This window comes from Oppia nitens, unplaced genomic scaffold, assembly GCF_028296485.1.
Source record: "Oppia nitens isolate AA-2021 unplaced genomic scaffold, nextdenovo-longstitch-racon4-pilon3 scaffold7_pilon_pilon_pilon, whole genome shotgun sequence".
NCBI classification, from domain to species: Eukaryota; Metazoa; Arthropoda; class Arachnida; order Sarcoptiformes; family Oppiidae; genus Oppia; species Oppia nitens.
In genome coordinates, this window is record NW_026533251.1 from 265902 (window position 1) to 292977 (window position 27076).

At 27.9% G+C, this 27076-nt stretch overlaps 5 protein-coding genes across 5 annotated transcripts; 1 reads left to right on the plus strand and 4 right to left on the minus strand.

The window, feature by feature from the left end:
- Window positions 1-2829, minus strand: LOC128963223 (cytochrome P450 2J6-like). Its single transcript, XM_054309722.1, has 8 exons — window positions 2826-2829; window positions 1690-1810; window positions 1502-1626; window positions 1009-1429; window positions 836-945; window positions 520-775; window positions 239-426; window positions 1-182 (listed from the first exon to the last, which is right to left on the minus strand). The coding sequence occupies exons 1-8, from the start codon at window positions 2827-2829 to the stop codon at window positions 1-3; spliced, it is 1407 nt and encodes a 468-aa protein (XP_054165697.1).
- Window positions 2830-5079: 2250 nt separating this feature from the next.
- LOC128963224 (cholinesterase-like) lies at window positions 5080-12057 on the minus strand. The gene is made up of 10 exons (XM_054309723.1): window positions 12015-12057; window positions 11731-11946; window positions 11451-11589; window positions 8666-8846; window positions 8229-8585; window positions 7780-8161; window positions 7213-7705; window positions 7039-7146; window positions 5491-5563; window positions 5080-5178 (listed from the first exon to the last, which is right to left on the minus strand). Exons 1-10 carry the CDS (start codon window positions 12055-12057, stop codon window positions 5080-5082), a joined length of 2091 nt encoding a protein of 696 aa, XP_054165698.1.
- A 129-nt stretch (window positions 12058-12186) lies between these two features.
- On the minus strand, window positions 12187-13674 carry LOC128963225 (cholinesterase-like). Its single transcript, XM_054309724.1, has 4 exons — window positions 13617-13674; window positions 12892-13037; window positions 12464-12811; window positions 12187-12396 (listed from the first exon to the last, which is right to left on the minus strand). Exons 1-4 carry the CDS (start codon window positions 13672-13674, stop codon window positions 12187-12189), a joined length of 762 nt encoding a protein of 253 aa, XP_054165699.1.
- A 1270-nt stretch (window positions 13675-14944) lies between these two features.
- On the minus strand, window positions 14945-16523 carry LOC128963226 (fatty acyl-CoA hydrolase precursor, medium chain-like). Its single transcript, XM_054309725.1, has 4 exons — window positions 16201-16523; window positions 15881-16133; window positions 15188-15680; window positions 14945-15098 (listed from the first exon to the last, which is right to left on the minus strand). Exons 1-4 carry the CDS (start codon window positions 16501-16503, stop codon window positions 14945-14947), a joined length of 1203 nt encoding a protein of 400 aa, XP_054165700.1. The 5' UTR covers window positions 16504-16523.
- Window positions 16524-18056: 1533 nt separating this feature from the next.
- Window positions 18057-22289, plus strand: LOC128963227 (uncharacterized). The gene is made up of 9 exons (XM_054309726.1): window positions 18057-19098; window positions 19169-19534; window positions 20409-20551; window positions 20620-20738; window positions 20807-21227; window positions 21317-21426; window positions 21525-21780; window positions 21855-22042; window positions 22108-22289. The coding sequence occupies exons 1-9, from the start codon at window positions 18220-18222 to the stop codon at window positions 22287-22289; spliced, it is 2664 nt and encodes an 887-aa protein (XP_054165701.1). The 5' UTR covers window positions 18057-18219.
- The last annotated feature ends 4787 nt before the right edge of the window (window positions 22290-27076 follow it).

Here is a 27076-nt window from a genome sequence, read left to right on the forward strand (position 1 = left end):
TTAAAAACGTTTATTAAATGAAACGATAGGATTCTGTTTGGGAGAAATTGCAAAATAAATATCAAAATCAAGTGTTGTGTTAGTGTTTTTGATGGCTTTGATGTCATATCTCTGAACCAATGATGCAATATATAGGAATACTTCTGCCGTTCCCATTGCCTCTCCCGGACACGACCTCTTGCCTATTGATTAAATAAAATATAATATTATATAATATTATTTGTTTTGTAAGACATACCATAGGAAAATGGTATGAAGTGTTCGGGTTTGAAGAAAACAGTTTCGTTGTCTTTGAGAAACCTTTCGGGTCTAAACACCTGAGGATTGTCCCATAGTTTTGGATCGTTATCTATGGCCCACAAATTAATGAATATTTGTGTGCCTTTTGCTATTTGATGTCCACATATTACAGTGTCTTCACTTGTACTATAAATGTTTGAAAACAATTTATTTAATTTAAAATTAATTAATTAATATATTTTTAAAAATAATCAATGTAAAATAATAAACTAGACATACGCCCTGGGCAAATTTATCGTAACAATTGATCTGAATCTCATTATCTCGTGAATGAATGCCTGAAGATATGGCATTTGATTTCTGTGTGCATACTGTGGTGTCTTATCTCTTCCGATAATATCATCGATTTCTGTACGAAGTTTTGTTTGTATGTCGGGATATGTGGCCAACACTACAAGTGCCCACTCAAGCAATGATGTCGTAGTACCGGTTCCCGCACCAAACAAGTTAAAAATATTACCAAGCAACATTTTTTCTATTATTAATTATAAATATAATATTTAATATAAAAAACTTTTTTAAATCTAATATTTACTATTAAATGAAGTCTTAGGATTTGCTTTTTTTAGTTCAGTTAGAAAGGCGTCGATATAATCGCGAAAGTCATTTGAATCCAATGTTTTCTCATGTGATTCAAATTCATTGCTATTTAAATAAAATATTTATTAATAAATTTAAATACAAATAAATAACTTATAGATATAATACTTAAAATATTCATTCAGTGATTCAATTGTATCTTTAGTTTCTCTAAAACTTTTTGTGGATAAATATTGAAGATTATTGATTATATATTTGCCAAACACTGGAAACTGTGCCATAAATCCTGTTAACGAAAAGCTTGGGTCAGGTTTGACCATTTCATCGATTATTTTCTTTCGTTTGTCATTATAATCGAGTCGTCGGCCGAACAGAAAAGAACTGATATTATTGCTGACACTAATACCCAACACATCGCGAACATTGATATCAGTTCCCAACGATTTGTCAATTAATTCTTCGCACAAATGGTTGATCTCATCGATGATATGCTCTTCCATTGATGTCTTACCGAATCCCAAATCTCTCAACTGGTGTAATGCAAACCTTCGCTGATCTTTCCATTGCTGTCCACTTATTGATATAAAATCTAATTATAATTTAAAACATTTTGAATTATAAAAATTATTCAATAAAATTATTTACAATTTAATTAACATACTTTCATCTGCAAATACATTGAATATATTATCTTTATGTCGGGCCAGTACTGAGTCTTGAGATAAAGCATCCTTAATTGATGGCCAGTCGTTCAAAACTACTGTTGGTGATGATCCCAATTGTAGACTTTTTAATAAATAATTTTATTAACAAAAATGTTTAATTAAAATATGAAGAAAAATTAAATACCCAAAAATAGGTCCGTATTTTTTAGACCAATTGACTAATGTTTTCGATGTAATACCAGTAAATACACCTAAATTGCCAATTAATGGTAAACTCAAGGGACCGGGAGGTAACTTATTTAACACTTTATAATGATTATATATTTTACTAATCAAAACATATAAAAATATTAAAGTAAGTATTATTAATGAATATGAAAAAATCCAGTTTATTATTGATACTAAAAACATTTTCAAAATAATAAGCTTTAATATATTAAATAATAATAATAATGTCTATTTATAGTATTTGTAATCTATAAAATATTAAAATTTATAAAAATTTGATTCATAATACTCTATTTATATAATATTTCAAACAAATTAATTAATTTATAATTAATCATTGTTTTTAAATTTGTTGCTATTTTGTTATTTTAAATTATTTTTATTAGTTTTTTAAAGTTTTTGTCAGGATATAAAAATGATATTTATAGATCTGACTTAATTTTCACATAAATATCAAATCAAATACATAAATACATACATAATAAAATACATCAAATACATAATAAAAATCAAATACAAAAAATGATAAATTTTAATATAAGAATCAATATTTTCCGATAACAGGAAAAGAGTTATATAAGTTTTTAGATAAAACTATAACTTATCGTAATTTTTATACAACTAAAAATATTTTTTAAATTTTATACTATACTAATGCAATAAAAATATATCTAACTTATATGAAAATTATGCTGTATTAATAACTCTATAATACTTATTAATATTTTTGTTAGATCTTAAATAAATGTCTTTATTAAAAAAATTGTTTTTAAGAGACAATAAATCCAAAAATGATTCTTAAAATAATACTATTTATCACAAATATTTCTAATCCTGACAACAACTTTTACTAAAAATTATCTATTAGTACATCAAGTATTGTATATCAGTTTAAAATATTATCAAAATTAACACATTATTAAATTTAATATTTTAATTTAAAAAAATAAATATATTTATATTTATATTTCTTAGGACAAGTAGATTATAAGTATTTGTATTATATATTGTAAATTTATTTGAGTGATAAATATAATTTTATGATAACATTGATTATAATTTTATCATATAGTTTGAAGCATACAGTCTAACCCATCGTCTTACAATATAATTATTATTTAATAATAATATAATTAATAATAAAAATAAATATTACTGTAATTTAATAACTAAACAAAATTACATAAACTATTTAATATAGAAATAATTATGCATACTATTATTTTTTGTTTGCTATAATGTTTTTAATAACTACTAAGATTATAACTTCAAAGTTAATGAATAAAACTACTGTAAATAATTAAATATTATAGTATTGTAATGAGTAGATTTTATCATTACTGTTATAACTATAATATATCCTATTCCTATACCGTTTCAATATTATTTTAATAGCATTGCCATTTATATCTGGAAAGTGTTGATTATTTAGATGTTTCATGAGAATTTTTGGGGTGAGTTACTCGCTTCACTTTCCATGCAATGATTTCACGTAAACCACTGGAATGGCCGCCACTATTGGCACAGTACTCCTGTAGTGGTTTAGGCTGTCTTAATTGTACATTGGGCACAATATTAGCTTTTACTACACAATTATTAATACAATCTATGTCTGATTGATCGTAAATTAAGACATTACTACTTTGCGGACCAATTATATAAAAGGTATTATCTCTGGTCCTGAGATTATTTAATTCAATTTGACATTTACTATCAAACGAAACACTATTCAATGTTAAGACAGACTCATTGTTTTGAGAGTTAAGACTCGAAGTCTGTACCACTCGGGTCTGGTCAGAAGCTCTGAGACCAGTAAAAACTATTTTACTAGTTTGGTCACTCACTACACGTGACACAACTATAGTATACTGAAGACAAGACGATACAGTGTTATCAGCATCCATACAATGGCTGGCTAGCCGCAACACTTGCGCTAAAAACAAACAAAAACCGACATTACTCAATGACAACAAATGTCTTGTCGCAATTATAAACTGGTAACTAAAACATAACGATTGACTAACTGGTCGGGCCCTACCAATAATTGCCAACGAGAGAAGCCTCAAAGCCTCCCTCTAACCAAAACATGCAACTCAATACCCAATCTACTAGTAAGACTGAGTCTAATGGTCAGTACCATCACTCGGTACTACCGTCGGTAAAACCGGCGTATAGTCTATTTAAATACCCACTATAGGATAAGTAATGCTATACCCGTTGACCAACCCTGTGGCCAAACTATAAATCAGAGTTTTCTGACTCTGATGACATAACCATGAGACCGTCACAAGCAATCTCAGGGGAATCTAACCCATCTATGTCTCTCCAGCCGTGCCTACCCGGCACTAAATAAAGGCGTTTAAACACTAGTTAAACCCTACCCGACACTCGTCGGTGAAGTGTGATACCACCCGAAACCTGTGTTACGGCGGCTATCACTGGACTACTAATCTTTACTGTATATCAATTCAACAATAGACAAAACAAAATCACACTCAACTAACATACATAGACAAGGTCTATATTAGACAAGATTGTATGTGTGGTGGCGGCAATGACAAGGCGCTCATCAACTACAGCAAACGGTGTCGCGTACACAACCGCAGCCGCGACCGTCAACGAATGTGTTGTCGGAGAGTCACCGATCACATAAATTAACATAAATCTATACAAACAAATCATACACTCAGGTACAATAAAGACAATACATGACCGACAGATTGCCGACAGTATTACATAATTATCGTAACATTTCTATTATCTCACATACGGTATTCAGTTAATATCTGGTCAGACATAACTATGTCGTCTCTGGGGTCAATTGACATCACCGATAGGTTTTTGGCCGTGATATTGTAAGAACAGTGCATATGTAACAACAATAAACTATTAGGTGTCCAAATATTTATTTATACCGGGTCAGTCAATCCCGAAGGTGACTATAGACTCATAAAGTTAAGGCAAACCTTAACTATAATCTCGGATCACTATTGAGGAGCGTATGTTAACGGTCTTAAACTCAGTGTCCGTTATCGTCTATTAACACACAATCACGCGATCGGATGACCGGAACCCTCTTGGGACCGTTGGCCAACCCAGTCAGTCGGTATCAGATAGTAACTATGCTTTTCCCAACTAAGTTAGCGAAAGCACATAAGTACTCGAGTAACCACTGCTATGCATTCACACACACATTCACTCAAACAGCCGATAATTACAACAATCAACAAAACTAGTGCTATTGTCACGTAGACAGCAACTAGTGGATCATCTAGTAAATTGTATTTTAAGGTCAGACTATTAGTGTTAAATAACACTGAGAACCGACAAAACTACAACTGTTTCACTAAAACGTAGGACTATTGCCGAAAAATCTGGCAGAGCCTTCGGCGGCCTGGTACAATCTCGGGGATGTCGGAGACTTCCATATGACACATATAGTAGTCTATACCAACAATAACTAAGTATAGGTCAAAGGAGGTAAGGGAGGAGGACAGCGTAGCCGTACAGATCTCTCGACACGACAGATCAGTTAGCATACTATCAAAGGGAAGGGTATAACGGCATGACCGTACGAATCCCCCGACACGGCGGATCCGATGGCCAACCATCATAGGGTATGGTTAGGTAAGGTTACATAACTGGACCGGAACCCCCGACACGGCGGTTCCGTCCATTAGCTATATACGCGGGAAGGCTTGACAACATAACCGACCAGACCCCCCGACACGGCGGACCCGACGGCCTGTCATCTTACCTTAAGACTGTAGACAAGAAGGGACCTTTTCGATACTGGAGCTCCCGACCCGGGAACCCACGGATTTAGGTCGCTTAGAAAAAGTAGGAGACAATAAAAGGTAAAAACTTACATTAAATCCAAAAGGTTTTTATTGAAAAGACATCAAAGTGGTATACATCCAAGTATACGGACCATCAATGAGAAGGGGGTCGAACCAGAAGGGGAGAGAACTGATCTGCTAACGGCTCTTAGCAGTACTAGTCTATGCCAATTGACTACCAGTATCTCAATGATAAAATCATTGAGAATACACGGGGTTTTATAGTAACGGTTGCGTCAATATAATTTTTCAAGGGAGTATGGGAATATTTAGGTGATGTGTTTAGTGCGAAAACTGTTTCAATATAGCACTATTTATGCTATGTTATGTAATGACATATATATAAAATTGGTAATTCTGGCACTGAATAGGGAAAATTTTATATAGATTTATACTACAGTTGGGGAGAAAAGTTGGATTTTTCGTTATACTAAAATGTTATATGTAGTATATTTGTGTGCAATTTTAATGTGCATCAAAAAAATTTTCTTTATTAGTAATTTTTTATATATATTTATAAAGGGTATTATATAATAGATTTTATATTGACAGTATTAATAACTTTTTAAATAAATGCATTTTTACTAATCAAATAAAAAGTAATTCAATAAATAATGATATTAATTTTATGTTTATAAAATAAAAATATATCAAAATATTAAATTTAATAAATAGTGTTAATTTTGATTAGATAATACTGTAAACTGATATACTTAATGTACTAATAAATGATTATAACTAAAAATAAAGGATTAGAAATATTGTAATAAATAGTATTATATTGTATGAATCAAAAATTTCTATGGAAACAAAACATAAATTACTAAAATTAAATCTATTTTTCAAATATTTTTTATAAAATAAGTAATTTAAAAATGTTATTCTTATTATTGTTACATAAATTTTAAATATTATAGATATTTTTTAAATATAGTGTTTTTTACAAAAATTAGACATATATTTTTAAAGAGTCTATCAATGGTTTAAGAACAATAATTATAATTTAATAAATTTTCAAATGATTATTTAAATTTAATCAAAATTTAATTTATACGAAAAATCAAACAAAGCTATAATATACTTTTTTATTTAATTATTTAAATTATTAATCAAAATAATTATTTAGTAACAGTTTATTTGTGCATGTTAAAATTTTTTATAATATATAATAAGCTAATTGACACAATTTTTGTCAAAAATTATCATTTTATAGTAGTAGGACACATAGGATATAAAATATTTATAGGAAATAATTTAATATGTATCTCATTAAGCTATACATAAATTTGTAAAAAATAAAGAAAAATTAATTACCAATATAATATTAATAAATATTATAAAATTTAAATAATTAATTTAAAAAAATATTTGTTTAATTTTTTTTTAAAAATAATTTTATTAAACTTCAACTTTTATTAGATTAATTAAAATAATTTTTCCAAAAGCCATCACATGTTTTGCTAAACAAATTGTCAAATATATGTGTATCTGTATTGGGATTTAAATCATAAATTTCGGGCACATATTTAGGATCTATAGTATCAACAAATTTTGACCAAACAGTCGATGGTTTGCTAATATATTTTTAAAAAACAATTACTCGAGTTAGTAACGTATATATTTTGTCAAGTATTCAATACCCATATTTAGCAAAATCAGTCCATAATTTCATTAAACGTTTACTGAATTTGACATCTATTTCAGTATCACTTTTCTCTGGTTTGAGCACTGGTAGGCCAAACACAAAATCAACATCAGCTCCATGAGTGACATTCGTCTCTTTGGGGTAACCAATAGAGTTTGACAAACGTTGATAAGTTATTTCATAGAAGTAGACATTATTATTGTCGCCATCGATATGTTGTGCATAGTTTTTGGCGAACATATATGTGGGACAAGTGATGCTTAGGTCACCAAAAACATCGTATAGACTCCACTCGATGTCATGCGATGAGGTTTTGTTGGCCAAATAAAACTCAGTTATTTCACTAACATTGAGATTATGATATGTATTATCAAAGGAACTCATAAATAAATTGAACTCTTTTTTTGTAATATTTTTTGGTAAAGTCAAGACACCGGGCAATAGTCCAGAGCCCTCATGTCGGGCAACACCAGCTATTATGTCGATATCTTTCAACATTAAATATATACAGTGAAATAATACCGTGAGATAAAAATATATTCAGTCCTTTTTTAATGCAAACCTTTATTGAAGTGTTTTGTTTGAAATGCATTTTGAGCAGTCATTGGCAGAAACTCGGTGTCAGTTAAAGGAAAAATAAAACCTGATTTACTGTATTTTATGAGTTCCCGGGCGTCAACTTTACGCAAACAGTCTAACCATTGACTAGTCGTACAATTAAGCTGTTTAGCCAATTCAACACTTTGTTGCAAAGTTTCGGTAGTATTCAATGGTTGTCGCAATTTGTTATACATATGGGCACCGCTTTCCATAATAGCTCTCTTGAATAGACCTCTAGATAGCGGTGATAATAAATGTGATGATACTGACCAACTACCAGCACTTTCACCAAATATTGTAATCTTATCTTTATCTCCGCCAAACATATGTATGTTTTCTCTGACCTATAAATGTATTTGTATCGAAATTTTAACTAATTAGCGACATTACAACTATTAAAATATCAATTACCCATTTAAGTGCTAATAACTGATCAAATAGTCCCATATTTCCCTGAGCTGACGACTCATGTCCTCCGTATATAAACCCAAATATATCTAACCGGTAGTTGACAGAGACAACCACCACATCATGTGCTGCCAGTGCACTGCCATTGTATACCCATTGAAAACTGGATCCAAGTTTTAAAGCTCCGCCGTGAATCCAAAACATAACCGGTTTTAAAACATTTGATTTGTTGTTGTTATTAGGTGTCCACACATTTAATACTAAACAGTCTTCGTTTAGTGTTATATTTCCCATAAAATGTTTCATTGTATCCATAACTATCTGCACACAAGAATTGCCTGTTTTTGTGCCATCGATTAACTTAAAATTAATTATAAAAAACACAATATATTATTTTGATTTACAAACTATTTTATATACTCTATTATAATTAATATAACCTGTTTTGGATGTTTCAATGGTTCGGGTTTAGCGAACCGAAGTCTCCCGAGTGGCGGTTCGGCGTACGGTATGTTCAGATACTGTGCGATACTTGTGTTGAGAACATGTATTTCGAGTCCTTTCACTACACCTGATGTTGTATTTACTGTCGGATCAATACATTCGTTAAAATGTATAAAACTATATAAAAACCATAAAAATAATTGTAATTTTACTAACATTTTAATTATTATAATTAATTATTATATTTAACTCTAATTAAACTCTTAATCATTTACAATAAATATAATTCATAATTTATATACTTTATATATACTGGAAATTAAGTGTATTTTGTAATAAATCTTTTTTTATAATCATTAATAAAGGTTAAATATTATTAATTAATGCCATATACAGTATTTTTATAATCTATCAACTTTATTGTAATTGTTTAGCCAATAATATAATTTTTTCAATTCAATCAATAGATAAGAATTTTAAAACTCTAAATATTAAATATCTAACATTTTATCAATTATAAGTACAATATTTATTTCTATATATTAAATATGTTATACAGGGTTGCCAAAGGGGAAGTAAGACGTCTTACTACCCCCCCCTGAGATCGAGAAATTTAGGCTTTTACCCCCACTGGCCTGAAATCAAAAAGTTAGGGGGCCCCCTACGAATTTTCGGCGCCGAATACGCTGAAAATTTTTTTCAAATATGTAAAATTTTGTATTAAACAAAAAAATAAATATTAAATTAGTTTTAATATAAATTAATAGCTTATGTATATAAAATAAATAGATAAAAATACTTAATTACATCAACTTAACATTATTTACACTAGTAGGGGCACTCCACAAGCTAAAAAATAATCCCACCAATTTTTAAAAAAATTAATGATAATATTTTATTTTATTTTTAGCTGTTTATAAAAGATAATGTATATTTTATTTCTTATTAAAAGTCGAAAACATAAATTTTTAGCATAAATTTTAAAATAATTATATTTTAATTTTTAAACTTTATATTAAAATTTGTTAGTTATGGTTCAATATGAAATACTATGTAAAAAATATTCTTAAATTAATTATTTAGTTATTTAATAATTATTTCTGACAATATTATTATTAAGACGTTGTAATAAATACAGTACTATATCTTTAATTTTTTAATCAATTTTTTAAAATTAAATAATTGTATTTTTAATTAATTATCATAATTATAGAGTTATATATATTTATGCAATTCTTAATATTATATTTAGAAAACATTTTGAGTATTGAGAAATTAAGTTGAATATATTTTTATTAGTTAATTTATTGGGAATTTAGTTGGAATTTATTGGGAATTTAATGGGAATTTAGTGGGAATTTAGTGGGAATTTAGTGGGAATTTAGTGGGAATTTACTCAAATTTGGCAAAAATTGTCGTTTAAAAATGCAATAAAAAATGTTCACCCCTATAACCCCCAAGCTTTTTCGAAAATTTTGCCATTTTACCCCCCCCCCTGAAGTCGAAAACCTTTAGCAACCCTGATGTTATACTTGTTATATAATAACATTTGACATTTAAGCTCAATATAGTTTTTAAAAAAGTAAAATTGTATCTAAAAAATATTTTAATTAGTTTGTTTAATTAATAACTAATTTTATTACAAATAATTAATCAATTTGCAATTAATCAATAGTAATTTTATAAATAAAATTTAATAAATATCTAAAATAATAATGATATACAATACTTAAGAAAAAATATAATTGAAAATAATTATACAATTTTATAAAAGAAAATATATAAAAATAATATAACAATACTTTTTTAAAATAAATTTTATGAATTATTTTTACTTAAAAATATAATTATTGATTTTAATATATATATATTTAATATGCAGTACTTTTTTGTTTTTTAAGTTATTTAACAAATAAAACATAAATATTGATAGAATTGTAACAGTTTTTCACTGAATCAGTAGTTATATTAATATATGTTATTAATTATGTTAATAATACATGTATTACTGTTCAATATATAAAAATTGTCAGTAAATTAACTAAATTTTATTCAATTAATTAATCAAAAATAATGATTATAACAATTAATTATAAATAAAAATTGCAAAAAAATATACTTTGTATAACCCGTCGTATGATCGTTGCATATAACACGTTATATAAAAGTGCATAACTTATATAACGACTGACCGATTATTCAAATGGATTAGCTGTATATTATTTAATTTTATAATTATATTTTGTAATAAAATTTTTAAATGATTATTTAAATGAGTAAGCAAAAAAAAGTAAATAGTTACAGTTTATTTGTGCATATTAAAATCTTATATAATATATAATAAGCTACGTGACATAATTTTTGTTAAAAATTATCATTTTATAGTAGTAGGACTGTATAAATATCATTAAGCTATATAAAATTTAAAAATAATAATGAAATTATTTATCAATATTATATTAATAAATATTATAAAATTTAAATAATTTATCTTAAAAAATGTTTCTTTAATTTAAAAAAAAATAATTTTATTAAACTTCAACTTTTATTAGATTAATTAAAATAATTTTTCCAAATACCATCACATGTTTTGCTAAACAAATTGTCAAATATATGTGTATCTGTATTGGGATTTAAATCATAAATTTCGGGCACATATTTAGGATCTATAGTATCAACCAATTTTGACCAAATAGTTGATGGTTTGCTGATATATTTAAACAAAAATAAATTACTAGAGTTAGTAAAGCATATATTATATACAGTATAAGTATTCAATACCCATATTTAGCAAAATCAGTCCATAATTTCATTAAACGTTTACTGAATTTGACATCTATTTCAGTATCACTTTTCTCTGGTTTAAGCACTGGTAGGCCAAACACAAAATCAAGATCAGCTCCATGAGTGACATTCGTCTCTTTGGGGTTACCAATAGAGTTTGCCAAACGTTGATAATTTATTTCATAGAAATAGACATTATTATTATTTTTTGAATCGATATTATGATTTGCATAGTTTTTTGCAAACAAATATGTGGGACACGTGAAGCTTATGTCACCAAAAACATCGTATAGACTCCACTCGATGTCATGCGATCCATTTTTGTTGGCCAAATAATAGTCAGTTATTTCACTCACATTGAGATTATGATATGTATTATCAATGAAATTCATAAATAAATTGATCTCTTTTTTGGTAATATTTTTTGGTAAAGTGACACCGGCTAATAGTCCAGAGCCCTCATGTCGGGCAACACCAGCTATTATGTCGATATCTTTCAACATTAAAAAAATATAAATACCATGAGATATATATACAGTCTTTATATAATTTAATGCAAACCTTTATTAAAGTTTCTTGTTTGAAATGCTTTTTGAGCAGTCATTGGCAGAAACTCGGTGTCAGTTAAAGGAAAAATAAAACCTGATTTACTGTATTTTATGAGTTCCCGGGCGTCAACTTTACGCAAACAGTCTAACCATTGACTAGTCGTACAATTAAGCTGTTTAGCAAATTAAACACTTTGTTGCAAAGTTTCAGTAGTATTCAATGGTTGTCTCAATTTGTTATACATATGGGCACCGCTTTGCATAATAGCTCTCTTGAATAAACCTCTAGATAGCGGTGATAACAAATGTGATGATACCGCCCAACTACCGGCACTTTCACCAAATATTGTAACCTTATCTTTATCTCCACCAAACATATGTATGTTTTCTCTAACCTATAAATGTATTTGTATCGAAATTTTAATTAATTTATGAAATTAAAACAATTAAAATATCAATTACCCATTTAAGTGCTAATAACTGATCAAATAGTCCCATATTTCCCTGAGCTGACGACTCGTTTCCTCCGTATATAAACCCAAACACATCCACCCTATAGTTAACAGAGACAACCACCACATCATGTGCTGCCAGTGCACTGCCATTGTATACCCATTGAAAACTGGATCCAAGTTTGAAAGCTCCGCCGTAAATCCAAAACATAACCGGTTTTAATACATTTGATATATTAGGTGTCCACACGTTTAACACCAAGCAGTCCTCGTTTAGTGTTATATTTCCCATAAAATGTTTCATTGTATCCATAACTGTCTGAATACAAGAATTGCCTGTTTTTGTGCCATCGATTAACTTAAAATTAATTATAAAAAACACGATATATTATTTTGAATTACAAACTATTTTATATACTCTATTATAATTAATATAACCTGTTTTGGATGTTTCAATGGTTCGGGTTTAGAGAACCGGAGTCTCCCGAGTGGCGGTTCGGCGTACGGTATGTTCAGATATTGTGCGATACTTGTGTTGAGAACATGTATTTCGAGTCCTTTCACAATACCTGATGTGGTATTTACTGTCGGATCAATACATTCGTTAAAATGTATAAAACTATATAAAAACCATAAAAATAATTGTAATTTTACTAACATTTTAATTATTATAATAATTAATTATAAACTCTAATTAAACTGTTAGTTATCTAAAATAAATATAAGTCATATAATTTATATACTTTATATACATTGAAAATTAAGTGTATTTTATAATAAATCTTTTTTTAATAATCATTCATAAAAGCTAAATATTATTAATTATTTTAATTCTATATTTTCTTTTTATAGTCTATCAACTATATTGTAATTGTTTAGCCAATAATATTATTTTTTCAATTCAATCAATAGATAAGAATTTTAAAACTCTTAATATTAAATACTAAACATTTTATCATTTTATAAGTACAATATTTATTGCTATATAATTAATAGGTTATACCTTAGACTCTCTTTAATGCTATCATTGATAGATTTTTGAATTTAACTTTATTACGTATTTTATGCTAATGGTAATAATATACCTTACTCATTTACAACTAGTACTATCAAAATTATTTTTTTGTCAATATAGTTAATCTTAGGGGCTGTTCACATATTACGTTCGCACTTTTTAAGAAATCTAGACCCTCTGCTCCATATTAGCAATTGTTTGTTCATTCCTAGTCATTTAAAAAACACTTTGCATGTCAATAACCGCTACCCCCCCCCCACAACAAGAAATATAATATTATCTAAATGCGAACGTTCTTAAAGTCTCTACCCCTCCCCTTCCCTTGTTCGCAAAAGTTTGCTTTGGCCAACCCCCCTCAATTTCAAACGTAGTATGTGAACCACCCCTTATAAGTTGTATGTTTAACTTAAACTTAACTATAACTATTTCTTTAAAATCCGTAATAAATTTTGTTATGTTATATTTGTTTTATTTATTTAATTTTAATATTTTTTGTATAATTAACGTTGTAGGGACCGATTAATAATACATATACCTATGAGAGAATCTAAGAGTTATACTAATTATTAAGCTTAGTATAAAAAGGGGGCAATAATGCGCTGTTATTATAATAATATAAACTATCACGTGATGCATAATTAATAATAATTATTACATGTTTTATTTTTTTTGTTGATTAATTTATTGATAAAACTATTTTCAATTCAATTTTCAATGTCTTTTATTATTGAAATGTTTGGACAGTAATGCAATAGACTTAGAAAGTACTCAAATTAGTTGAGTTGACACTCGATTTGGTCGAACGTAACTATAAGTACACGGTTTGTGTCCAACGGTTTTAAAATGCTTTCATTATTTTTAATTTATAAAATTTATAAAACCTTATTAACTGCATATTTGATAATTTTAATTTAATACAACACGCGATACATTGTTTTTTTACTAAACTTACTAATTATATAATAACATTTGACATTTAAGCACTATATTGTTCTTTTAAAAAATAAAATTGCATCTAAAAAATATTTTAATTAAAATGAAAATACAAATTTTATTCTAGCTAATATATTATTAAAAGCTTTATTTATTATTTTTTTTACTTACTATTGTGATAAAAATTTTAAAAAAATAATCATATTTTAAATTTTTATTTCAATAATTTTTTGTAAATTAAATAGATAATTAATAAATTGTTTAATTAAGTTTTATTTTATCAGAGTATTATAAATTTATAGATTATGTTTGTATTATATTAATATATAAGTTTGTATTAAATAATTAATTTTATTACAAAAAATTAATCAATTTTCAATTAAACTATAGTAATTTTATAAATAAAATTTAATAAATATCTAAATTAATAACGATATTATTTATAATACCAAAAAATATAATTAATAATAAATGATAATAATATAATATTTCAAAAAATAATTAATTTTTTATAGATTATATGGTATACAACAGTAATTATAATTAATTATAATAATTTTTCCAAAAGCCATCACATGTTTTGCTAAACAAATTGTTAAATATATGTTTATCTGTATTGGGATTTAAGTCATAGATTTCGGGCACATATTTAGGATCTCTAGTATCAACCAATTTTGGCCAAACAGTAGATGGTTTGCTAATATATTTAAACAAAAATAAATAAGTTATTATCCATATATTAATTATATACAGTAATTCCTATAATTTATAAAATATATTCAATACCCATATTTAGCAAAATCAGTCCATAATTTCATTAAAAGTTTACTGAATTTGACATCTACTTCAGTATCACTTATTTCTGGTTTGAGCACTGGTAGGCCAAACACAAAATCAAGTTCAGCTGTATGGGTCACATCCATCTCTTTGATAAAACCTATTGCAGTTGTCAAACGTTGATAAGTGATTTCATAGAAGTAGACATTATTATTGTCGGCATCGGTATGTTGTGCATAATTTTTAGCAAACAAATAGGTGGGACACGTCATAATTAGATCACCATAAAGATCATACACAGCCCACTCAATATCATGTGATGAGGTTTTGTTGGCCAAATAAAACTCAGTTATTTCACTGGCATTAAGATTATGTGATGTCTTATCAAAATAATCTACTAATACCATGAAATCTTTTTTGCTAATATTGTGTGGCACTAGACCTCCTCCATACAAGAACCCGGACCCCTCGTGTCTGGCGATACCAGCTATTATGTCGACATCTTTTAAAAGAAAAATAATAAATATCGTATTATATATAGTATTTCTTTATAATTTAAATTATATTCAAAACCTTTATTGAAATTATTAGTTTTAAATGCTTTTTGTGCATCCATTGGCAAAAACTCAGTATCAGTTAAAGGGTAAACTGGAAAATCTGTTTTATATTGTATGAGTTCCTGGGCGTCAACTTTACGCAAACAGTCCAACCATTGACTGGTCGTACAATTAAACTGTTTGGCCAATTCAACACTTAGTTGCATAGCTTCGGTAGTATTTAATGGTTGTCGTAGTTTATTATAAAAATGTCCACCACTTTCCATAATAGCTCTCTTGAATAGACCTTTAGATAGCGGTGATATCAAATGTGTTGATACAAACATACTGCCGGCACTTTCACCAAATATTGTAACCTTTTCTTTATCTCCGCCAAACAAATGTATGTTTTCTCTGACCTATAAATGTATTTGTATCGAAATTTTAATTAATTTATGAAATTAAAACAATTAAAATATCAATTACCCATTTAAGTGCTAATAACTGATCAAATAGTCCCATATTTCCCTGAGCTGACGACTCGTTTCCTCCATATATAAACCCAAACACATCCACCCTATAGTTAACAGAGACAACCACCACATCATGTGCTGCCAGTGCACTGCCATTGTATACCCATTGAAAACTGGATCCAATTTTAAGACCTCCGCCGTGAATCCAAAACATAACCGGTTTTAAAACATCTGATTTTTCGTTACCATTAGGTGTCCACACATTTAATACTAAACAGTCTTCGTTTTGCGTTATATTTCCAATAAAACGTTTCATTAGAACAGGAATTGATTGAACACAAGAGTTGCCTTTTTTTGTGCCATCGATTAACTTATAATTATATAAAAGAAATTATATTATTATTAACTTATTGTAAACTATTTTATAATAATGTATTTCAATAAATTTAATCAATGTATACCTGTTTTGGATGTTTCAATGGTTCGGGTTTAGCAAACCGGAGTCTCCCGAGTGGCGGTTCGGCGTACGGTATGTTCAGGTATTGTGCAATACTTTCATTGAGCACATGTACTGACTGACCCTTTACGGGCCCTGAAGTCGTATTGACAATTAATTCATTACAATTGATGTATTGTATTAATAAATAACTAAAATTAATTATTAAAAATAGTTTTTGAAACATTTTATTTTATTTTTAAATAGACAATAACATTAATTTTACTTATAAAATAAATAATTTATATATTAAATTTATTAATTATAAAAATACACAAATTGTGATCTTTAAATAGGTTTTTTGAAAATTAAAATTTTATATACCGTATCTATTCCTTTGATTTGTTAAAACGTTTAATTTTTATTAATTAAGATAAAATAATTATACTAGTGCAATTTTAGTACTCTATTAAGCAATATATTATTATTTATAATAATTGTGAAATTATTAAAACAATAGATTTTTTATTATATTTATACAATACTTAATATTTCTAATAGTCATTCAGTACTTATCAATTACATTTGTTTTTTTTCACCAAATACTGTATTTTATTTTATATAAATTTTTATATATTTTAACAAATGTATTGATTTGATGAAAGTATTCAACAAACATGTCCTTATAATAGTTGATAAGTACTAATGATTATATCTATAAATATCAACTATTGTATAAATATAATATAAAATTAATTGTTAATTAAATTAAATTTATTAATAATATCAAAATTATTATAAATAATAATATATTTAATATATCTTTATAAAGTACTAAAATTGCACTATTAAATTATTTTTTATTAAATGATAGAAATTAAGTTTGTTTTGTAATAAAACTGAATACTATTATTAAAAATAAAGTATTAGCTATTATTTGTCTAAAAAAGACATTTTTACTATAATAGTATATATTATAATAAATTGTTAATAATACAACTTGTATAACAAATATCAGTATTTTATTTAAATATTTGATGAATAAGATTTTTACAGTTTATAATATAATGAGAAATAATTTAAATGCATTTTTTAAAATAAAAATGAGAAAAAAAAATTATTTTAAATAATATTTTATTAATTTCTATATTTCATACTATAATTTACTTAATAATAGAATGAAAATTAAAATTGCATTATTTTAATCGCATATCATTTATTTCAAATTAAATAAAAAAAATTTATAGATTTATTAATCAAACATATTTACATTTTCAGATGATTAAATTTTTAAGTACATATACAGTAATACTATTATTTATAATATAAAACAATAATAACCAAAAATTATTATGTTGTTTGATATTGTAATATATTTATTTGAAAATAATATTGAAAAAGATGAAAATAATAATTATTGGTATTTTTGCATTAATTGAATTAAATAATTATGTAATTAATTGTGACTATACAGTAAAAATTGATTCACATAAAAACTGGGGTCAATGGGAAGGTTGGGGGACATCATTGGCCTGGTGGGCCAACGTTTTTGGGGACCGGGATGATTTGGCAGATATTTTGTTTACAACCAAACAGATGCAATATGATAATAAATCGATACCCGGTTTGGGCCTAAATATAGCTCGGTACAATGTAGGTGGGTGCTCGTGGAACACTATTGGCTCTAGCGATAAGATGAGTACCTCACCTAACATTCCCAAATACAAACAAATTGAGGGCTATTGGCTCAACTGGGACAGCGATGATCCACAGTCCCGAAGTTGGAACTGGACTGTCGATAGTAAACAGCGGTCGATGGTTAGGAAGGCGCTCGATAGGGACGTCAACCAGATCGAGATGTTCTCCAACAGTCCCATGTGGTGGATGTTATACGATCACAACCCGAGTGGTGCCACCGATGGGGGCGAAAACTTGCAGTCGTGGAACTATCGCAAGTTTGCTGTCTATTTAGCTACAGTGGCCAAGTATGCAGCCGATCACTGGAACGTTATGTTTACATCGGTCGAACCGTTTAACGAGGCAACCAGTGGCTGGTGGAAGTCGACCGGCAGTCAAGAGGGCTGTCATATTGGATCGGAAACACAGCAACAGGTTATCAGATATTTGCGCGAAGAGTTGGATAGTCGTGGACTTAGGCATATAGAAGTGGTGGCTTCGGACGAAAACACATACGACGGTGCAGTCAAACTTTGGCAAAGTTTTCCCATTGATGTGCGCCAATCGGTGGCCAGAGTTAACGTTCACGGATATCAATACGTGTCCGGTCGGAGAGATATGTTATATAGTTTGGTCAGCGATGACGGCGGCAAAAAAATATGGAACTCAGAGTACGGAGAAGCAGATCCATCGGGTGTGCCGTTAGCTCAGAATCTGTTGCTCGATATGTTTTGGTTACATCCGACCGCTTGGATATATTGGCAAACATTTGACGGATCAAATTGGGGTCTAATTGATGTAATTGCATCTAAAATACTAATTATAATAATATTGTAAAATTCAATAAAAAAATATTTTTATTTATTAGTCTAATTTGGGTGAAAAACAATTGGGACGTCTAAACCCTAAATACTATGTGTTGTCACAGTTTTGTCGACACATTAAGAAAGGGATGCAAATACTGGATACCAATCGCTGGGATACTGTAGCCGCTTATGACTCCGACAAAAAGCATTTGGTTATTGTTACGTTAAATTTGGATAAATCATTAGTAAATATTACATATGATTTGTCAACATTTGGTAATATAGCTAATGGGACAGTTAGCCGATGGACAACCGCACCGAATAATGAAAAAATACATTATGTATTTGATACTAATCTAAAAATTAGTTCAAAAGCCTTGACAGTTGCTTTAGATGCGATAAGTTTGCATACAATTGAAATAAATAATGTAAATGTATAATTATGTTATTTTATTAATATTAAAAAAATAACTAATATTTTTGTAATGAATATATTAATGAAATATTTATTATTATTACTTTTTAATTAATAATAGACTGTTAGTCCACATTGTAATTAAGTGTAAATTTTAAATTAAGTTTGTTTGTTTAATAGAAAATAATTACTGCTATTATTACCTAAATATAAAAAATTATTATTATAAATTGTAATTTACAATATAAATGTTAAATACGTTTGTATGTACGTAGTGTAAACAAGGTTATTGTCGGTGATAAACTTAAAAAATAATCATTAAATAAACTTTTATCAATTAATGAAATATTGATAAATAAATAATATTTTAATTAAACAAACAGATTTCTAAAATAAACTTTAATAAACTTGTTTTTATTTATCAAAATAACTTATGAAAAAATTTGTGTTCATTTTGATATACAGTAATTATTATTATTAAATATTATTATTAAATATTTTGAAAAATTAACTAAACTTAATGTATTAAACTTTTTAAAAAGATGAAAATATTTTTTTTTGTAATCAATGAAAATATTAAGATTTTTAATCAAAATAAACAAATAACTTACAGTACATGTGTTTAATTTACTTTTTGTTAATTTATTAATAGCATACTATTTATTATATATAAATAGAACATATTAAAATACATTTTTCAACTAATGTTAAGTTTATGTAAAAAATAACATTAATTTGTAAAATAATTTATAAGTTTATTAACTTTTAAAATATATTATTAAAATTAATAATATTTTTAAAAAATGTTTTTGATGCCAATAATAAGCTTGATTTTTACAAATTCATTAATTATACTAACGTTAATATTTCTAAGTGTTTTGTTAAAGAAAATTTATAGCGAATATAAAGTGCTAAAGAAATTACCTCCCGGTCCCTGGAATTTGCCACTAATTGGCAATTTGGGTGTCTTTACGGGTATATCAGCAAAAACATTATTCGATTGGTCTAAAAAATACGGACCTATTTTTGGGTAATTATTATTATTTTTTAATAAAAAAACGTACATATATTGATATTTGTCAACAATTTTTTTTTAAGTTTACAATTGGGTTCATCACCAACAGTAGTGCTGAACGACTGGCCATCCATTAAGGATGCCTTATCCTTATGCTTGTCCCGACCAAAGGAGAATGCATTTACTATATTTGGCGAAACAAGTATGGGTTAAATGATAAATTAAAATTTTTTTTCAATGTTTATTGATTCATAAAATTTTTATTAATAGGTTTTACAGGAAAGAGTGGACAGGACTGGAAAGATCAGCGAAAGTTTGCATTACATCAGTTGAGAGATCTGGGATTCGGTAAGACATCAATGGAAGAGCATATCATCGATGAGATCAACCATTTGTGTGAAGAATTAATTGACAAATTGTTGGGAACTGATATCAATGTTCGCGATTTGTTGGCCATTACTGTCTGCAATAATGTCAGCGCTTTTCTGTTCGGCCGACGACTAGAGTATAGCGACAAACGCAAGAAACTGATCGACGAGTTGGTCAAACCTAATCCAAATTTTATGATAACGGGTCCATTGGCACAGTTTCCTGCATTAACCAGATATTTGATCAATAATGTCAACTATTTATTGCCAAAACAATTTAATCGTTTCAAACAATTTAGCGATTCAATGGACGAGTTTTTTAAGTACTACTACTACTTAATGATATTATTATTTAAAAATTATTTACAATTATAATTTAATTTTTAAATTAATATTATTTTTTTATAAATAGCAATGAATTTGAATCACATGAAAAAACATTGGATTCAAACAACTTTCGCGATTATATCGATGCCTTTCTTAATGAACTAAACAAATCTAATCCTAAGACATCGTTTACAAGTATGTTATTTATTATGATATATAATATTAATTAAGAAATTATTACAATTATTTTATTATTATATTTGAATTGCTATAAAAATTATAATTACTAATAGGAAAGCAATTACTCGGTAATGTTGTCAATTTGTTTGGTGCGGGAACTTCAACAACGACAACAATTATGGAGTGGTCACTGGTTGTGTTGGCCACATATCCGGACATACAATCGAAAATTCGTTCAGAAATCGATAACATTATCGGCAGAGATAAGACACCACAATATGCGCACAGAAATCAAATGCCATATCTTCAGGCATTCATTAATGAAGTAATGAGATTCAGATCAATTGTTCCCATAAATTTACCCAGGATGTATGTTTAGTATTATTATTTTTTTTTAAATACTACAATATTTACTATTATTATTTGTGTTCAAACATTTATAGTACAAGTGAAGACACTGTGATCTGTGGACATAAAATAGCAAAAGGCACACAACTATTGACTAATTTGTGGGCCATAGATAACGATCCAAATCTATGGGACAATCCTCAAGTGTTTAGACCCGAAAGGTTTCTCAAAGACAACGGAACTGTTTTCTTCAAACCCGAACACTTCATACCATTTTCATTGGGTATTAACTTATTTCATAAATATTTTTAAAAGTTTTAAACTAAATAAAAATTTGTTAATCAATAGGCAAGAGGTCGTGTCCGGGAGAGGCAATGGGAACGGCAGAAGTATTCCTATATATTGCATCATTGGTTCAGAGATATGATATTAAAGCCACCAAAAACACTGACACAACACTTGAATATCTGTTGCAATTTGCAACCAATACTAAACGTGAACCCATCGTCTCATTTAACAAACGTGTCTAATATACTGTGTATAATAGTGACATAATTAATATTATATTTATTAAAAATTAATTAAATATTACTTGTTAAAGAAAATAACTACTATTATTTATACTAATAATAAATATTAATTTTTAAAAATTTTCTTATATTAATATTAATATGATGTCATACTATTTTTCATGACATTACGGTAATATAAAATTATAAAATAGCAAACAATTTTTTTCAATAATAACAGATTCTGTTTGTCATGATTTGAATTATTATTATTATATTTTGTTTGAAACTATATGTTTGAATTGTATTTAAGTATATTGTGTTGAATATACATGTATTTGATGTATTGGCTGAAAGAGATATCTTTGAGTAGCCAATGGGCAACAAAAATAGTTTTAAGATTTTATGACCCGACTGTCAACAGTGAGAAACTGTTGTGAGTTTATGGGCACCGATAGTACAGTTGGAGAGCACAGTCACTCTTGGATTGGCGACCAAACTGTATAGTTATATACCATTTGTATCAATAGATCACAAATCTATTGACTATTACTTTTCAATATATCCAACCAATAAACATATTTTATTAAAACCAAAATATACTTAATTATTAAGTGACTTCAATAAAGTACCTAGTTCACATAATAATATCCTGACAAATAATAAACGAAACCTAACATTTTGGTGTCACAACCGTGGGATTGAAGCACTTGGAGGACAAGTTGGTGGACATTGAGAAGAGAGAGAAAAAGCGAGACAAGCGATAACTGGACTGTCACTGCGGTATAACAATTGATTTTGAGGTTTGGTATCATTTTATTTGTGTCTGAGAGTCATATCAATGAATTGTTTGCGCGTTGATATCATTGTGGTTAACATAACTTTATAAATTTGGGAAAAGTATGGCAGATGAGGTAGATCCAAATGTAGGTAATGGGGTACCGGAAATAAATTTAACACAGATGAGCAATGCAATCGCATCAAATTTAGTTAGTTCACGTCAGCATCACATACCAGTATTCAATGGAACTAGAGATGAGGATCCTATTAGATTTTTGCGCACATTTGAGAGAGTCGCCCGTGCATTGACATGGAATGACAGTGCAATGATGGCAAAATTTCCCAACTATTTAGCTAATAGTGCTGAGGAATGGTATTATTTAAATGTTGATTGTGCTGTTGATGAGGCCGATCATGAGGATGATGACGATGACGAGTGTGTGAAACCCAATACATTTGTTGAACTAAAAGATTCATTTTTAAATCACTTTTTACGCGGTGATTATAAAGCATATTTAATGAGGGAATTATCTAAGAGAAAATATACAGGAACTGAAAGTATATTAAATTATATAACTAGTGTCAAAATTATATGCCATGATATAGATTCAGATATGAGTACTGAACAGAAATTGCAATACATATTGCAGGGAATGGACGATGAAACAGCCGCTCAGATAACATATTTTAGTCCTAAAACAGTTAAGGAATTAGAGAAGATTGCCCGGAATATAGAGCAGGGGAGGGAATTATTGCAAAAGTCTAGAACCGATACTAATAAAAATAAAAAAGTAAATGCTGTTCGAGTTGATAATCAAGAGAAAAAAGTTGATAATTCAAATGACAGTATGTTAAGTGCTATAAATAAATTAAATGAAACATTGAATGCTATGAGTGTAACTAAACAAAATAGTAATAACAATAGTTATGGTTATAATTACAGTAATAAAACTGTTGGTAATGAGAATAAATTTGATAGAAATAAAAATTATCATTTCAATAAAAATAAGTATAAAATGAATGGGCAAATGAATAGTCAGTACAACAATCAATATAATCGTAATAAAAATTTCAATTATAAATTTAATGGTAATTGTTTTCATTGTGGGAAAAAGGGACACAGAAAAACTGATTGTCGATCACTACAGCAAACAAATAGAGAGTCAAACAATGACAAACAAATTGAATCAATTAAAACTGATAATCAATTAGTTAATACAGTAAACAAAAATATTGTAAAGAAAACTAATAATTTAATCTCAATAAATGTTGAAATTAATGGTAAAATGTATAATGGGTTAATTGATTCTGGTAGTGAAGTGACTATTGTTAAAAAAGTTATATGCGATGAGCTAGGTCTCAAACCTATGCCTTATAAAGGTCCTAAAGTAACTGCTGTTACTGCTGATGAATTGAAACTTTTTGGTACAGTTGATATCAATATGATTATTAAGGGTATAACAACAAAAATATTCAATATTAATATGTCTGCACTTGTTGTTGATATATTGCCCGCCGATATATTGATAGGTATGGATCTCATGGAAAAATACGGTATAGATATAGACTGCAGAAATAAATTGGTTAAAATTAATGAGACTATAATAAGTACAGTAGTTTTGTCTATATTTGATTCAAATGACAAAATTATATGTCAAAGCGATTCAATGCAAAAATGTAGCAAAAATAACACTAAAAAAGTTTTAGATATTAATGATTCCGTAAAAACACTGATAAACAAAAATATTGAAATTGATACAGAAATTGATGGTAAAAATAAAACTGTACAGGGTAATGTACATGTTTGCTATAATGTTAATGTAAATCCAAATACTGTACAAATAATTGATTGCAAAGTAAGCAATAAAAATAACTTTTTAAATAAAAATGTTTTATTTTACACAAATGATACACAGTATGACAAACATAACATAGCTATTAGGAATGCTATTAGAGTTCTCAAATACCAAACACTCCCAATTCAAGTGTTAAATGCAACAAACAAAGTAATAAAACTAAATGAGGGATCAGTTATTGGATGCATTGAAACAGTGCCGGATAAACATATTATACCAATGTATGATACATTAGATGATAATATAAATGAAAAACATTTAGAAAACGAATATACTGTAAATGCCGCGAATATAAACTATACAGATAATAGCAAAAACAATATAAAAGAGTCGAAAATAGTTATATTTGAAAGAGAGGTCACATGTGGTACACACTTGAATGACGGACAAAAACAACAATTAGTTGAGATATTAGAAAGATATCCAGATTTACTAACTTTTGATGACAATAAAGTCGGAAAAATAAAAGATTTTGAATATACAATAAATATGAAACCAGATGTTAAACCAATTCATTGTGCACCGGCTAAGGTCACAGATGAACAGTTTAAACTAATTGAAACTGAAATAACAAAATTGAAAAATAAAGAGATAATACAGGATAGTCAGTCACCATATAGTAGTCGTATAGTATTAGTTATGAATAAAAACGGATCTCCCCGTATGTGTATCGACTATAGAGGTATAAATGAGTTGATAGAGTTTGATGCCTATCCCTTAGTTAATACAGATATTTGCATCAGATTTTTGGCTAATATGCGATATATTACCAAATTAGATGCCAATAATGCATTTCATCAAACAGTACTAAGCAAAGAGTCTCGAAAATACAGTGCATTTGTAACACCTAGTGGACAACTATATGAGTATACGAGAGTACCGTATGGATTGTCAATATCTACCGCTGCATTCAATAGGGCATTACATTTAGCTATTGGTAACTTGAAATTTATTGATTGTATTACTTTTGTTGATGACATTGGTATAGGAGGCAAAACATTTGCTGAGCACAACATTAGGTTAGAAAAGGTTTTAAATAAATTGTCTGAATATAACTTTACACTTAGAGCTGATAAATGTAATTTTGCTATGGATTCAGTCATATTTTTGGGCTATAAAATCAGTGAAATAGGTATACAATTAGCACCATCACTGACAGATACCATAAATAATTTAATACAACCAACTAATGTATCGGAAGTTAGGCACATATTAGGTGTACTAAACTTTGCTAAGCGTTTGATAGGTCACTATAGCCTACATGTTGAACCGATTACAAAACTTTTAAAGAAATCCCAACCATTTATATGGGGTGAGGAACAGGTGAAAGCATTCAAAACAATAAAACAATTGTTTAGAGAACAACCATTTGTTAAGCCATTTGATTACAGCCTTGAAACTGAGCTCAGGACAGATGCATCACTTACAGCACTGGCAGGTGTTTTGATGCAAAAACATGATAACAAATATTATCCATGTGGTTATTTTAGTCGCACAACTAATGTAAATGAGAGGACATATCCTATTTATGACTTGGAAGTTATGGCTGCAGTCGAGAGTATGGAGTATTTTTCAGATTTAATTTCTAATAAATACTTCAAATTAATTACTGATAACAAAGCAGTTTCATTCATTAAAAGTAAAAAGGATTTGAAAGGTAGACTAAACAAATTTGCAGTAATAATGTTAAACTATAATTTTGATATAACACACATACCTGGATCACAAAATAAATTACCAGATTTTCTATCAAGGTATCCAATCAATCATAAAATAATTGACAATAAAAACATAACAGAGTCTGACATAAATACATTAGAATCTAGTGAACACATAATAAACTGTAATATAATTAGTTTAACAAACAATATACAGTATAATGTTAATACAGTACATTCTAATGTAGATAATATCAAATTAGATAAAACTTTATTTTGTAATAAAAATAAATTTGATATTTTAATTACTGAACAAAACAATGACAATGAGTTGAAACAAATAATTTCTATGCTAAACAATGATAACATTCATAAGTCTATCAAACATAAAGTTGATAAATTTATTTTAGTTGACAATATATTATGTAAGTTTATGATACGTAATAATATACCTAAATATCTCATATGTATTCCCTGATCAATGATTTTGAATATACTGTATCAATATCATGAT